This window comes from Paramisgurnus dabryanus, chromosome 14 (genome assembly GCF_030506205.2).
Source record: "Paramisgurnus dabryanus chromosome 14, PD_genome_1.1, whole genome shotgun sequence".
In the NCBI taxonomy this organism is placed as follows: domain Eukaryota; kingdom Metazoa; phylum Chordata; class Actinopteri; order Cypriniformes; family Cobitidae; genus Paramisgurnus; species Paramisgurnus dabryanus.
The window spans coordinates 4,706,217-4,722,291 of NC_133350.1; the positions used below are offsets into that span (position 1 = coordinate 4,706,217).

General features: G+C 35.4%; 1 protein-coding gene across 1 annotated transcript; it reads right to left on the minus strand.

The window, feature by feature from the left end:
* Positions 1 to 13,543: 13,543 nt before the first annotated feature.
* On the minus strand, positions 13,544 to 15,797 carry LOC135719414 (guanylin). The gene is made up of 3 exons (XM_065242101.2): positions 15,664 to 15,797; positions 14,046 to 14,265; positions 13,544 to 13,924 (listed from the first exon to the last, which is right to left on the minus strand). The coding sequence occupies exons 1-3, from the start codon at positions 15,733 to 15,735 to the stop codon at positions 13,866 to 13,868; spliced, it is 351 nt and encodes a 116-aa protein (XP_065098173.1). The 5' UTR covers positions 15,736 to 15,797; the 3' UTR covers positions 13,544 to 13,865.
* Between the last annotated feature and the right edge of the window lie 278 nt (positions 15,798 to 16,075).

Here is a 16,075-nt window from a genome sequence, read left to right on the forward strand (position 1 = left end):
ATAAGTGCAGCTCATTATTAATTAATGTTAACTAATGAACCTTATTGTATATGGGAAGCCAATTCTGCCATATTCATAAATAAATAAATACATAAATAAATATACAAGGAATTGTAAAAAAACAAAAATAAATAAAGAAATAAAGAAATATATATACAAGGAAATAAAAAAACAAGGAAATAAAAAAACAAAAATTAATGAGTATTTATACCCGTATTTCTTTATTTATGTATAATTGTATTTTTTCACACTATTATTTTTTTTCATTTACTCATACATTTATTTATTTTTACTTTTATTTATTTTCACATTTATTTATGTATACATATATTTATGTCTACACGTATTTATTTATACATTTATATATTTGTATATATATTTATTTATTTATTTCTGTATTTTAGTTTTTTTTTTACATTTCCTTGTATATTTATTTATGTATTTATTTATTTATGAATATGGCAGAATTCGCTTCCTATATAAACTAGTCCTAGACCAAAATAAATGTAAGAGCTGTCCAGACTAAAAAAAACTTGCACTGACATATCTTAAAATACATCAGTGCCCTTTGTTTTGCCTCAAAATGCACTAAAGTAACGTCTACGTAAGGCAAGTTTGATAAAACTAGTTATTTTCCTAATTGTTTTAAGATAATCCCTTTCCGGAACCCCCCCATAATTATCTGAGTTTAGCCTACATTAAATTAACTAGGGGGCAGTATCTCCATTCAATGTGAACTATGGCCGCAGCCTCCGGAGGTCGCATTGGCTGCACACGTCATAAATACCGTCTTATTTCAGAATAACAAAGTGACAACTTTCTTTAAATCTCTAATAGTATAAATAGTCAATAATAGTCAATAAAGTTGACTATTATTCTTAATTAATTGTAAATTGTTGTAATATGCTTATGACTTGCGAAGGTAAGGCTCATTTAACTTAAAACAGGCTTTCAAATCGCTCGTGCGGATCTTTGACGTCATTCTCTTCTCGGTTCTTGTGGCGCTGCATGAAGTCGAACAAACCTATTTTGTTAATAAAAAAGCTATAACTGACCTACAGCTTTTAACTGACCCTGTTTACAAGGCATTTTAATACTGCTGTTCTGTACAGGGATGTAAATGATGACAGTTGGCGTTTATGTACACACGTAACATTAATGTAGAGTTTATTGGATGACTGTATGCAGAGCCGGCCCTAGACCTTTGGGGGCCCTAAGCAAAATTTGGTCAGGGGCCCTTTGACCGTTTTAAGTAAGGCCTAAAGAAAAGCAATGACTACCTTATGACTATACTGCACATATTATATCTACTATGTTATTTTTTTTAAATGTGTCTATTAAATGATGTTTTAATTATTCTATGTATACTGTATGTTAATGATCTTTTTTACATTGCTGGTCCTGAGTACGTATTTCGTTCTTATGTGGCAACATGTAGCCTACAGAATGACAATAAAAGACCTTGGGGTGGTCCCGGACAGGGAATATCTTAAGACAGGACTCGGCCTTAGTTTAATTAGAAAACATAACTAATTTTAACAAAAATGCCTTACTAAAAACATTATTTGTGTGGATTTTGAGACAAAGGGCACTGGTGTATTTTAAGATATGTCAGTGCAAGCTTTTTTCAGTTTGGACAGCTCTTAGCCTACTTTTATTTTAGTCTAGGACTAGTTTAATTCCTGTCAGGGAAACTGCCCCCTTGAGTTCTTGATTTGAGTTCCATGTTTGATGTCTAACAGAAAAATATGATACCACTAAACTGAATGGCAGTGCAGTGCAATGAACACACCCTGATGAACTTGCTGAATAAAAAGACTGATAAAGTGATTTTCACTGACCATCAAAGAAACATCTTTAATTGACACCAGAGTTTAAGAGGCACAAACAACAGCCTATATATAATTTGAATGAAATAGAGTAAATGGAATAACATTTAAATAAAATATTATATAAAATAATAAATAGAATAACACTTAAATGTTAAAATTTTTCAAATAAACAACATTAACCATAATATCTAAAACACCACAAACAAGATTAAAAGTACCTAACATTCGCTATAACAACCGCCGCACTATATATTATCCCTTACGTAAATAGCATAACAATAGTTAATAGGCTTTGATATGAGCTAAATCTGACACAAACATAGGCTTGTGGATAACAACAATTAACTTGCAAATAATATTAATAATTGAAGATTAACAATTAACATTGCACTCATAACATTAATCTAACAAAGCTGGCTACTGTATGTCATATGCTATAGTTTAAATATTAAACACTGAACCGTGACATTATACACTTTTGCAAAGGCTAGCAGGTGGTTTAAAAACAGTTCGCTGTCTGGGCATGTACCACGCATATGCGCATGAGTTTGTTTACTCTTACACATAAAACACTTTAAATTCAGACGTTTAACAATATAATTACACTAATGACATAAATATGTAGAAATGACAATGGCATACGTGAAATATAAGCGTAACAGAATTAATTTACCACGTTAAACCGTTTAAATATTAATTATTAAGCTTAATAAACCAATTCACGTTATGATGGCAAATATAAAAAAGAGAAGTCAAACAGAACACAGGTTTGGTCATTACCGAAGTCAAATAAGATGCACTTACTTCGCATTTACGCCCAAACACACATAACATTAAAGAAATTGTCCTTAAAGCAACAGCAAAAGTTCGCGTCTGTATCAGCGATCCGGCTCAACTCAACTTTGCGTTCTGTGGGCGGGATGCTCGCCTGCACATAGATCGCGGGCACTGATTGCCTGCTGCGCTGGATGCTGTGTGTCAATCAATCTCGGCAAGAAAGAGATCTTATTAGCGAACTTTCATAATAACTATAATAACAAGTAACAGCCGTTTTAACATTGCCATAATAATAAATAATGAATATTTATATATATTTTATGTTACTTTTGATGAATGATTTTTTTCAACCACTAGCTAAGTGACTTTAGGGGGCCCTCTGCTGGCCACGAGGCCCTTTGCAATTGCAAGTGTCGTTTAGTAGCTGGGCCGGCTCTGACTGTATGCTTATGAACAGCCGATATAGGCAGCACTGGCCCAGATCTTACAGGGGTCTGTACTGTAGGAGTGATTATTTTTTACTGTTGACAGAACCAAGAAAAGGTCAGCCTCCCTTTTCTAATGAACTTCTATTATATTTACTGAGAATATAGCTTTCTATGAATTCTGAAATCTTCTCTCATGGGTAGCCTATATACTCTCACATTCAGAAAAGTCTAGTGTTGATATTGGCAGTATAATAAGTTGCCTATTACCAGAACGAGACATTTCTAGGCAATTAGGCAACAAGAGCTCACCAAAGGAAATGTTACTGTTCAAAATTTGAAGTATTCAGTCACAGATAACAAAATTTGTAAGGGCTAGAAATGGCTTGGCACCAAGCGTGCCGCACAAGCCCTGAAAAGTGAAGTTTAAAAAGTCTCGATCGCCCCCAGTGACTGGTCGCAGTATAGGTCATAAACCCCGTCTCCGCCATGTAATTCAATGGGACTTGAGACCAACTAAAAAATTTAATTACACTTCAATTATCTTTTTTCCGAAGCTGGTTTCTGTCATTTACTGTAGGTTTTAGCACGCTGATGTAAATTCAAGTGTTTTTTAATATAAGTTTATTTTTAGTAAGTTATTTAATTTTATAAAAACAGTGTTGTGACGTCATGATTGACATCTGTGATATGCGTATTCTGCGAGAGCGAGGCAGGGGCTTGATTTCGAGGCTTTACTTCCTGCTCACTACTGCGCAGGACTGGTCCCGAAATCGCTACTGCACAGACTCAAGACCCAAGATGTCAAAAATGACATTCGTTTCGCTAGATAAGACCCTTATGCCTCGTTTGGGATCATTTATAGTCCTTTAAAACTCCGTTGAAAAAAAATATTAAGTGTTGAGTTAAGTATTAAATGTTGGGCTCTATTAAAGTCCATTAAAATGAGAAAAATCCTGCAATGTTTTCCTCAAAAAACATAATTTCTTCTCGACTGAACTAAAAAAGACATCAACATTTTGGATGGCATGGTGGTGAGTAAATTATCTGTATTTTTCTTTTAAGAAAATGGAATATTCCTTTAAGTTATCCAGATTCTAGCCAAAAGCAGACCAGTACTCAGCCGCAACCTTTTTACACCTCCAGAAATCAGCCATAGCTGTCCTGGAATCTCCAGATATCAACCAGAAAAATTACCACATTTATCCCAAAACTCACCCACAACTTTCCAGAAACCCCAAATGTAACCCAAAAAAGAACCAAAATGGCCATATTTTGCCCAGATTTGTGTCAGAACATTTGCTATCTGGGTTATGTTTGTCTGTTGCTATACACTTGACATCTTGAAAAGCATGTGTTGTTGTGTCTAGCATTGTTGGTGTTCTTAACTGGCTTCTTAAAGGGATAGTTCACCCCAAAATGAAAATTCTGTCATCATTTACTCACTCTCATGTTGTTACAAACCCATATAAATTTCTTTGTTCTGATGAACACAAAGGAAGATATTTTGAGAAATGTTTGTAACCAAGCCATTCGTGGACCCCATTTACTTCCATAGTACTATTTTTTCCTACTATAGAAGTGAATGGGGTCCACGAATGGTTTGGTTACAAACATTTCTCAAAATATCTTCCTTTGTGTTCATCAGAACAAATAAATTTATATGGTTTTGTAACAACATAAAAGTAAGTACATGATGACAGAATTTTCCTTTTTGGGTGAACTATCCCTTTAACTAAATTAACTAGCAAGCAACACTGGTTAACAAGCTTCATTAACATCATGATGGTTAGTGAGCATCTATGCTCATTGTTATGTAGGAAAAACATTGAAGACTTTACTAGGGGTCTTTTTGCTCCTTGTTAGTTCTAGCCAAACTAAACAAATATGCTTGACTGAATTTTAAAATCAATCAGACCAAGCAATATATGCACGGTGACTGGACAAATATTATAGGCTGTCAGTTTCCTTTGATCAGGTCTACTGCTAGAGCCATAATGGCGAGTGCTGTGTGCCTGTGTCGCAGTTAAGGTGATTACATTTCAGCGCTCCTGTCTGCCTAACGCCGGCAAGAAGAGAAAATGCGACCCAGAGAGAAATCAGGCAGCCCATTGATGCTGCTGTATGACACAGAGGGAAAAAGCTTGGATTGTAATTGTTTGTGCGTCATGACAGCCTATGACAAATCACGTGTTAACTGTTGCACTGAGCAGTAGTACATACACAGACTTCAAAAGAGACGGTTCACACAAAAATGAAAATTCATAATTTTTTCACTTCCATGTTGTTTCAAACATGTATCAATTTCTTTGTTCAGCTTCTAGTAGAGGCTTGGCACACACTGCTGCTTTTCTATTGGTCTGAAGAGGATTTGTACTCATGTCAGACTCCAGAAAGTTTCTATACAGTACATAATGTCCTGCATAACAGACATCTAATAAGTATCCAAGATGTGAATTATTTTCCCACACTGCAAGCAATTTTTCCACATGGGTCTGTTATAAACCAGTCATAAAGAGGAAGACTTTATTTATGACGCAATTAAACTGTCCATCTAAGATTATAGCCTTGCAGGTAGCCTGTGTGTCATTAAAGGGGATGTACAGAGATGAAAGTGAAGGGCTCCCATTAGCCACCATTTACATTGATTAAAACGGAAATTAGAAACTAAATCGCTGTCTGTCCATTTAAACCACACGTAAATAGTGGAAAATAGGTACAACAAACAAGTTTTGTCAATTTTTGTCAATTAAGGCATCATAATTAAAGCCATGAAAGATGACATCCACAGAGAAATATTACAAACATTGCTTGTCTGAACACAGACACGAGTCTTCAAAACTCCATTGAGAGCTTGAAAACATGTTCTCTTATATGGTACTTTTACTCCAGAAATGTATCTATGTATATGCTTAATCATCTTTATAGGTATATAGATATAAAAAACATATGTTTCACCCAAAATACCCAAAAGAAGATGTTTTTGTGGGATTTACCTGCTCACGCACAATTTACACTGTCAGCAAAAATGGTCAAAAAATGGTCCCTAGCTGTCACTGGAGCGGTACCCTTTCAAAAAGCCTACACTTTTGCTTTCAAAGAATGCATGTTAGTACCTCAAAGCTACATATTGGTACCAAATGTATACATATCTATACCTAAATGGTACATATTAGGACCCTATTAAAGTGTAATTGGCCTAGTGACAGCTTGGGACCATATTTGCACAATTTTTTCTGACATGATGGAAGATGGTAAATAAAGCATTTAAAAGCATTGGAAAAAAATGTAGACATAAAACTTATATAAAACACTTAGATTTTTACCCTGTACGATCAAAAAGATGATTACTATTGTCAATGTCTTGCATTAAAACCAAATTTGTACCAGCCTCACATCGTGGGAATGTGATGGTTGTGACTCATTGTAACTTGCACACATTGTGAGCTGTGAATGAAACATGTGGCCAGAATGGGGAAGATTATCAGCGATCTCATTTTTTCAGTCTCTGTGTTAGACTCTAAGTCTCAGGAGTGATGCCTTTTACTTTAGCTTTGGAAGAAATTGTATTACATTTATAAATATGCAAATGTATATGCATATCCACACATCTGTCAATGAAAGAGCACATGCAAAAGTCCATCTGTGCACATTTTCTTGTAAATTAGCATTTTTATCAGATTCTTAAAGGCGGGGTGTATGATTTTTGGAAAAGGGAATCGGGCTGACTACTGAAACACACTTTCAAATGTCAACATTGGCTTTCAGATATCATGCACCCAGCCTTTAATGGATTCTGCCAACAAACCAGTATTTCTGAATGAACTGAGGCCAGAAGTAAGCAGATTTTAAGCAAATGCATGTGATGAACTTATAATATATGCCAAGAGCATTCGGTTAGGTGTCGGGCCGACTACCAAAACACACTTGTAGCCAATCAGCAGTAAGGGGCGTGTCTACTTACCGACATCGTTGCCTGGATTGCATATGTGTGGGGAGGTTCTATCAAAAGAAAGTCCAGATTCTATTAGGGTAGGGGTGTGTTTGTTTAGGTGATTTCAAATGTCAACATTGGCTTTCAGAGATCATGCACCCCGCCTTTAATGGATTCTGCCACACTGAAAAAAATTATTCATTCAATTTACTCATTTTTTTTAAGGTAAGTGGTTGCAATCAATTTATTTAAGCTACATTTAAAGGTGCAGTGTGTAAATTTTAGCAGCATCTAGTGGTGAGGTTTCAAATTGCAACCAACGGCTTGGTCCGCAGCTCAGCCCTCGCTTTTGAAACACATAGAGAAGCTACGGTAGCCACCACAGGACAAACACGTCATCATCGAATCATAGAATCATGTGGCACAAAATGGCGACTTCCATGTAAGGGGACCCTCTGTGTATGTAGATAAAAACGTCTCAATCTAAGGTAATAAAAACAATACAGTTCATTGTGTAAGGTCTTTTTACACCACTGATAATATAGTTATGTATATTATATTGCATTTCTGTCAAGGGATTCTTCTAAAAGTTACGCACTGCACCTTTAAACAAAAGTTTCTTGTTTAGTTTTTCTAATTTTTTTTTTGTTTAAATGTAGCTTAAATAAATTTATTGCCACCACTTACCTTAAAAAATTGAGTAAAGTGAATTAATCTTTTTTTTTTTCAGTGCAACAAACCAGTATTTCTGAATGACCTGAGGCCAGGAGTAAGCAGATTTTAAAGCAACACTATGTAGTTTTTTTACCTTTAAATAATTTCTCTAAAATTATTTCAGTGATAGAACAACTTTTAACTGGACAAATTGTACTGTTGCTGCAACCTGAGCAACCTCCTAGCTGCTACAAGCACACTCTGAAAGTGGCGGTGGAGGGTAGAGCACACAGCCCCGCCCCTCCCCCTGCCTGCAGAAGAGTGTCTGATACCAGGCACTGTTGCGCTTTTCAACCACATGGGGGAGCTGTAAGTCATTTTACATGGACACTACATAGTGTTGCTTTAAGCCAGGGGTTCTCAAAGTCCGGACTCCGGTCCGGATCCGGACCCGACGGGAACTTGATCCGGACCCGCGTCCACTTCATAGTACAAGTGCATTAATTTCTATGTGATTGATTAAATGTGTGCATTTGTTACTTTACAAATGCATATTAAACTTGTAAACCATTCGTTTAGTTTTCTTTTCTTTTTAGATTTAAGAGTATTCCTGGTCCGAAAATAAAACGAGTTATTAAAAAATTTCCTGTGTCACGCTGTAGCCATCACACCCAGATATTATGCACAGCTGCTTCATGTACTACGGCTTTTGATCATTAAGTCCTTATCAATCTGAAATCACTGTTGGTTTGATTCGTTTAAAACATGCATTTGAAAAAGCAACACTCGTCAAACATAATCTTCATACATATTCTTTATTATCATGAAAATACCTGAAAAGGTTTGAAGAACAGCAATATAAATATATCCTTAGGACATTTCCTGGAGCTGCGTGTGTCTAGTTCTTCGTCTGCAGCGCATATTAAGTTTCTGCCCGAGAGCGCCCCCTGGCTTTTGGATGTAGCGGTATTTCACCGTAATTCATTGAGAAGCATAGCAAGCATCATCAGCCAATTTATAGGTGCACCCCCTAATTTTGGTCAGTGTCTCTGCCTACCAACCACACTTTTTTTGCCATGGTTTATGCATCTGATGGAAAACAAACAGTGGCATTTCTCTCATTAGGTTGCTCTGTATCTTGCACCTGGTTACTTTTGGCATATTTCTTGTGTTTATGCTTAAAAAATGTTTTTACTTTAAATGCAAAATACACTAACAAGTGTATTTTGCATTTAAAGTAAAAACATTTTTGTTGTTTTTCCCAAACTATTTGTGTTGATTTGTTATATAAACAAATGATTTACATAAAGTTATTACTATGCTTGACAATTTCTGTAATAACCATTTTTTCCGGACCTATGAAAATGATGAGAATTCAGATTTGGACCTTTGAATGTAAACTTTGAGAACCCCTGCTTTAAGCGAATGTATTTGATGAACGTATAATCAGTGTTGGGGGTAACGCATAACAAGTAACTGCATTACGTAATAATATTAATATTCTGAAGTAACGAGTAAAGTAACGCATTACTTTATAAATGTACACATTAATATTTGAGTTACTTTTGCAAAAAATTTACTTTTTTAGTCGAATTAATTAAAATAAAAAAATGATGTACTGAATTAAACTAAACATAGTCACATTATGCACTCTATGTGTAAACGCCTGTGTGGAAACAGTTTGAGTCAGAAACTGAGATGGCAGGCCAGAGCTCGACATTTTTGTGATGAAATATGCAATTTCTGAATGCAGAACTTTTCATCAATAACTTTCAAGCCTCAGTGTTTAAGATCAAGCCTCAGCCAAGAAAAAGTAACGCAAAAGTAACTAAAAAGTAAAGCATAATAAAAACATAAGCATTCATGAAAAGTAACTACAGCAAGTAACGCAATTAGTTACTTCTTTGGGGTGTAACTTAATAATGTAATGCATTACTTTTAAAAGTAACTTTCCCCAACACTGCGTATAATACATGCCGAGAGCATTCGGTTAGGCGTTTAGAGGCTTTTGCATCTGAGCCCCTTAAATGTTTTGAACTCTATGATAACACAAGAGGATGTCATGTCAGCATTTCTCAATAGCTCTTATATTGATGAATCATTTGTAACCCCATTAGTGATTGAGTGATATACATAGGATGTAAGTAAATCTCATAAATGAATCCTTTATGAGTAGCTACAAGACAGCTGGCTGGCTGGCTGTCAGCTGGCTGGCTTGGAAAATAGGATTTAAGCCGCCTTTCCACTGCACACGACATACGGAAACGAAAGTCGGAGTTCTCCCCCTAGTGGCAGTCGTAATGAAGTTTCAGTTTAATCGTATATGGGAGGGAAGCTCATTCCAGCGCAAGAGGCTTCATTCTAATATTTTGACCATGGTGGAATAAATAAATGAATGCAAATGAATGAAACAATAAACAGCTATGCATATATGACAAAGATTGCCAATATTTTTTTGAGAGAACATATAAAGACAAGATTAAAATAATTACATACACAAATTAAATTAATAATGTATTTATTATCAGTAATCAATAGTGTTTTTTTAAGGATTCAAGTGTAACTAATAAAGTTAAACCAAAAGGATTAATCATTTTCACCTCACACACAGTTTGTGATTGGAATACAATGAAAAACATAACTTCCGGTCGGCATATCGCATGCGGTTTAGTCGCACAAGTTCAAATTTTTTAACGCATCCAACCGTCAAAACGGATCCGATATTTACGCATCCGCAGATGGTCGGCACCTCACGCATCCGCTTTGCGACTCTCCATAGGAAATGAATGACTTCCGGCTTATCGGCCGTCGTTTGTCGTGTGCAGTGGAAAGGCGGCTTTAGAGAATAGATTGTACACTTGTAGATTGTGTTAAGACCTGTAAACTGCAGAAATAGGTTTCATGCGTTATTGCTATAGTGCTTTTTAAAATAAATGCAAATTAACAGGAAAATATAAAAATAATAAATAATATTAAAGTGATAAAAATCATCATTTGACATTATTAACATTAAAATGAATCTGCATCTAATAAATAATATTCATAAAAAATAATGTTTTTAAATGCTTAATGACTGTAAAAATATTTGAGAGCCACTGACTCTATTGTTTATCAATAAATTTGTTGTCACAGGTTCATAATAATGTTTTCTTTGTGCAACCAGCTTGTGTTATGAAAACATAACTACATCTATGTGATCCTGAGAAAACCTAACAGGATATTGTATTCGCGTCAGTTCAGTAAACACAAAGAGATTTAAAGAAAGTTGTCACCGAAGACATTGGCCACATTTATGGGGTTGCAGACAGGATGACATTTAACCAATAATGAAAAACAGACCATTGTTGCTCCAGGCACGATACAATTTGACCATTTATTTGTATTTTACTGTTCTGTTGTTCTTTTGGGAATCATCAGTCTTCACCTCTAGTTGTGTGTAAGTTATCACGGTTACAGAGCAATTCTCCATGATGCAGACTATGGGCGGCACTGGGGTTTAAGAATCACTCATCACTGGGTCATCATTAGGAGTCAAATAAAATCCATTAGAACTGCAGTATAATATTGATTAATTGATTGAAAAACTTTATTAATCCCAGAGGGAAATTTTGCAACATATATGTAAGTTATTGATTTAAGTTAAGTGTCTTCAATTGTAGAGCATAGTATAAGCAGCGCAAAAGCTCATAGGTTTGATTCCCAAGGAACACACATGCAATGTATAACATGAATGCATTGTAAGTCACATTGGATAAAAGCTTCTGCCAAATGCGTAAATGTACCATAGCCAGTGTTTTGCTTTTGAAGATTTTATTAATTTCACCTACAATTCAGGAATAATGATTTCTTTAGGGTTTGCAGCACTTGCATGGAGGTCTTTCCTAATGATCGAAACCTTCAAAGCGAAGCAATGTTCCAGTAGCTGAAAGGGATGGTGTGCTCTCCACTTTCTTGTACACCATTTCAACAGAGCTTTCAAAACCAGTAAATTACCATGCCATCAATGACCTCCTCTGTTCTTTTGGGCTCACATCAACCAGAATAGAGAATAAGCAAAAGTACATTGGGACTAATCAGCTGTTTTACTGAGAGCACAGGTGATTCCTATCAAAAGCGGCAAAATCAGATTTTGTATTCCATAAATTTTCCAAACTTATATGGACTACTAATGACCAGGTCCTGATGTACTGTGTATTTATTTTATGGCACACGCACACACTTTCCAGAAAGGTTTCTCAATCACGCATCTGAATTCACAGTCACATCCTGTTTGAACACAAGACACGTATTTCACGCCTCAATGACCTGAGGACATTTGTGTCAAATAGTTCACGGCAAAATAGAAAATTTAAATGGGAAGTGAAAAGTTTTTGATATTAATGCACTCTACTCACACAATGTTTTTCTCATTCTGTATTCAATAAATCTTTCATGAGTGACAGATACAGCCCACATGACCCCATCAAGAAGTCATTGCATACGTTTAAAGCATTTTGAAGAGCAATGTATTGTCTTACGAACGGATGAAACACGAATGTTAATCCAGGATTTATGAATGTACAGTGTTTGAACTGTGTAAGAACAGATAACCCAGGATTCAGTTTACCCAGGTTTTAGGATAACCAGAGACAAAAGTCTTAAACATTTTGAATTACTGCAGTCATTTTTTAAATAAAAAATAGGCATGTGAATATAAGCTCAGCACAAAACATCTAGATTCATAAAGAGGATCTGTGTAAATTTTCTCATTTCTGCATTAAAACATCCCATGCTATTAGAGCAATTGTGACCTTGCCTGTGAAAACAAAGCTATTTTTTTGGTTATTTTTTATGTCAAATCATTTGGTATAATGTAAAGAACATGGTGAAATATCCCCTTGATATCTTTACTACTCCCTAAATAAGGCCATGTCAAAGATTTGATTAATTTCGGTCTCAGAAAGTCATGTTTTTCTCATTTGAAATCAAGCTTACATTTAACGCTGCAATGCAACCGAACGGTCTATGTGTCACATGAAAGCTGAGACTCCTGTTTTCAGCAATATATGACCCATGTATAGGAAAGTTTTGTAAAACAAGTTTATTTATATACTTGTTCAAAAAGCATAGAGACATTGATATGTTACCAGGTAGGCTACTTCAACATATTCAGACTCAGAATTCATCACGGACCAGCGCACGATTACATTTCTTCAACATGTAGCAGCATTAAAATGTATTTAACATGCACCCATATTTTTCTGAAAAAATGACGAACCCAAACAAAAATGTCTGCAGCTCCTAAAATGGGGTGGTTATCTTGTCAGAAGTTGAGCTACAGATAAGCTGTTCCTGGAATTTTGGAGATGACACGAAATCAAAGAACCATGCTAAAGTCCCAATATTTATGCTTGCATGGCACTGACCCAGTTGTCACTCATGCAAGATAATATTATGGTCCGGCTTTTTACCAAGTGAAGATTTTTTGGTGAAGAATAATAAAGAGTAGTATCAATAAAATCATTAACTTAAGTGTTTTTCATGTTATAAATTATCGTTTAACCAAGCTTAGTTTTAGTCCGTCAATAATCACAATTTTATGGTTATGAATAAGTCTCTAAACCTCAAGTGGCGGTTTCCCAGACAGGGTTTGGCTAGTCCTACAATTAAATTAAGAGCCATCCAAATTGAAAACAACTTGCACTGACATCTTAAATACATTAATGCCCTATGTTTTGCCTAAATGCACACAAGTACTGTTTTTAGTAAGGAATGTTTGTTAAAACTAGTTATATTTCCTAATTAAACTAAGGCCTAGTCCTGGCTTAAGCTAATCCCTGTCCGGGAAACCGCCCCAAATAGATTGTGTGATGTTACCCAAAGTTTCACAGGCGGGATCAGAATTTTGAAAGCATTTTATTGAACATTAAGACACTGTCACACACAAAGTAGGATAAACCACCCAAAACAGAAATAGAAATAATAAAAATAAAACAAATTTTTCTTAAATAAATGAAATAAGCTGTAACAAAACAAGATGGAAATTCAAAAAGGCACGTAAGTGCAAAGCAAGTTTACAGTAAGTAACAGTTCAAAAACAGTCTGCTGCCATTTTCAGTTTTACCATTTGGGCTATTACAGCATTTTTAATGTTTGTATGGTCAAGACGACAATATCTTGTTGGTTGCTCAATGAAAGAGCTTACAAAACTACGAGAACTTCCAATTAGGTGAGTGAGATAAAACCAGTAGATGTTGAAGAGGATTAACATCCGGTACAAGCCGCAAAAGCACAGATCTCACAAAGATCCACAGGCACAGAAGCTGTAACAACAGAAAACATTGTTATTTTAGGCAATACAACAGTATTTATTAATTGTGTATTTCTGTTCTTTCAAAGCTATACACACAAAATCAGGAAGCATCAAATATGAAATAAACCTACCAAGTCTAGCAAAAGACATGGTTGCTCCTTTCTGCATGCACAAAGGCACAAACTCCTGGGGCAGGGTGGGATCGTTACACACAGAGTAGTAGCTTGTCTTGGCCAGGCGAGGGTTTTGTGTTGGAGGGTTTGGTGTTGTAGCGGTTTGTGTTTGAGGGTGGGTGGCTGTCAGCTGCTGGAGAACTTTAACAGATTCTAATGAAAAGGTGAAGTTGCCTTCCTGCGGAAAAATAAGAAAAATAAAATAATCAGTTTCATTTTAACTTTCATTTTCATGGTGTATTGAGAGCAATGCAGTAGTTGAAAGTGGAAAGACCTTTTATAAATTGGTCTTTATAATTTTCAGAGGAAAATCACTTAATTAATCATAAAAAAAAAAAATGTAATAAAGGTACACCAAAAGTCTGTACTTCAATAGGTTCAGTAACAAAACCAATTGTAACAATTCTTACAGTATTACAAATATAAAATCATACAAAAAATATTGTTAGTGTAGTTTATCAAAGAAGCAGTAATGATCTCATATTCAAGACCATCACCAGTGACTTTAGGGGAGAGCAAGGGCGAAAGTACAATTTTTCAAAAAACATCATTTTAAAAAAGAAAGTTTCTTGAGAAAATGAAATTTTTGCTATGGTCACCAACTCACAGGTGTGGTCTATCAATACCAGGTGAAATTTTAAACAAATGTAAAACGAGTACAGTATAATTTCACTTTAAACATAAGCAGCACAGTGTTACTTTTGACAGAATAACAGAACAAAATAAATGTGTTACACTTGTTTTTGGTAAATATACATGAATTTGACGTTGTTAATATGTAAATGCAAATATATTGTAATTTATTTGCAAAAGTAAACTACATTACAAATTAGAATTTACATTTAATTTTTTTTGTTTCAAAAGCAACCCAACAGTACAAACTTAAATTAAGAAAATATTTCTTCAATAGTATGAACAATATAAAAATGAAAAAATTATAATCATATACATTTTCAATATAATTCAAGTTGTTCGACTATGTGGCGTCGTAAGAACTGACAACCAGATGACATCAAAGTACCGCGAGAATGATTAGAGAAATCTAATTTCGTCTCGCTCTCGCGGTACTTTGACGTCATCCGGCTATCGGTTCTTGCGGTGCTGAATCAAGTCTAACTAGCCTAGTGCCACAGTATTAGCTGCGTGACAGAAACTCCTGACATTTAAACCAGATTTATTTTTATTTTGAAAAACTCTTCAGGATGAGAGAAAACTCTTTAGGATGCAAGCTTCAGGATGTGCTAGAGTACTAAATAACCTGCAAGTTAGTTGGTTGATCAGTACTGCAACACGTGAAACGAGAAACACAACTTGTTAAGAAAAAAAGACCGCTTTAGGAATTTAACGTTACTCGTCTTATGACTGAAAACATCTTTCTGAACCTTCACGCCCAAAACGGTGAGTAAATAACGCGATATTTCTCAGCTCTGTTAAGGGTTGTGTGCCAAAGATGCGGTCATAGTTTGGAATGCAAATGTTATCAGGGCTCGGAGAAAATCGCCTTCGTCCCGTGTTACTTTCGCGCCAGTTCTCCCCTGGGTTTAAACGGAGGACAAGTAAAACACAAATAGCATACCTTGACTTGCACAGCCTCAGAGATCAGGCAAAGAGCCATAACCATGAACGTTACGGACAGAAGGGTCTTCATGCTGGCTGTCGTAGTTGGTGTTCCTGAGGAATATTTAGCTGTATGCTTTTCAGTTACCAAAAACAAACTCTACCCCTCCTGTTTCTTTCATCTCTTTTAAAGCCACTAATCATCAGGATAGGTCTGTGACAACCAATCAGCACCTTTCATTTTTTTCACAGTTAATGAATAAAGAGGATAAATTTTACAATGTTGTAAAACTGACTTCATAAATCCTACGTGACCTCATCTAAAGTGGGATGTGTACTTTTATGGACTTTTAGTTAAGTTTGTCTATTGGCTTGTACTTTAATGTCTTGTTAAAGTTAATTAATAACCCGACGGTAAGCACACAACAGTT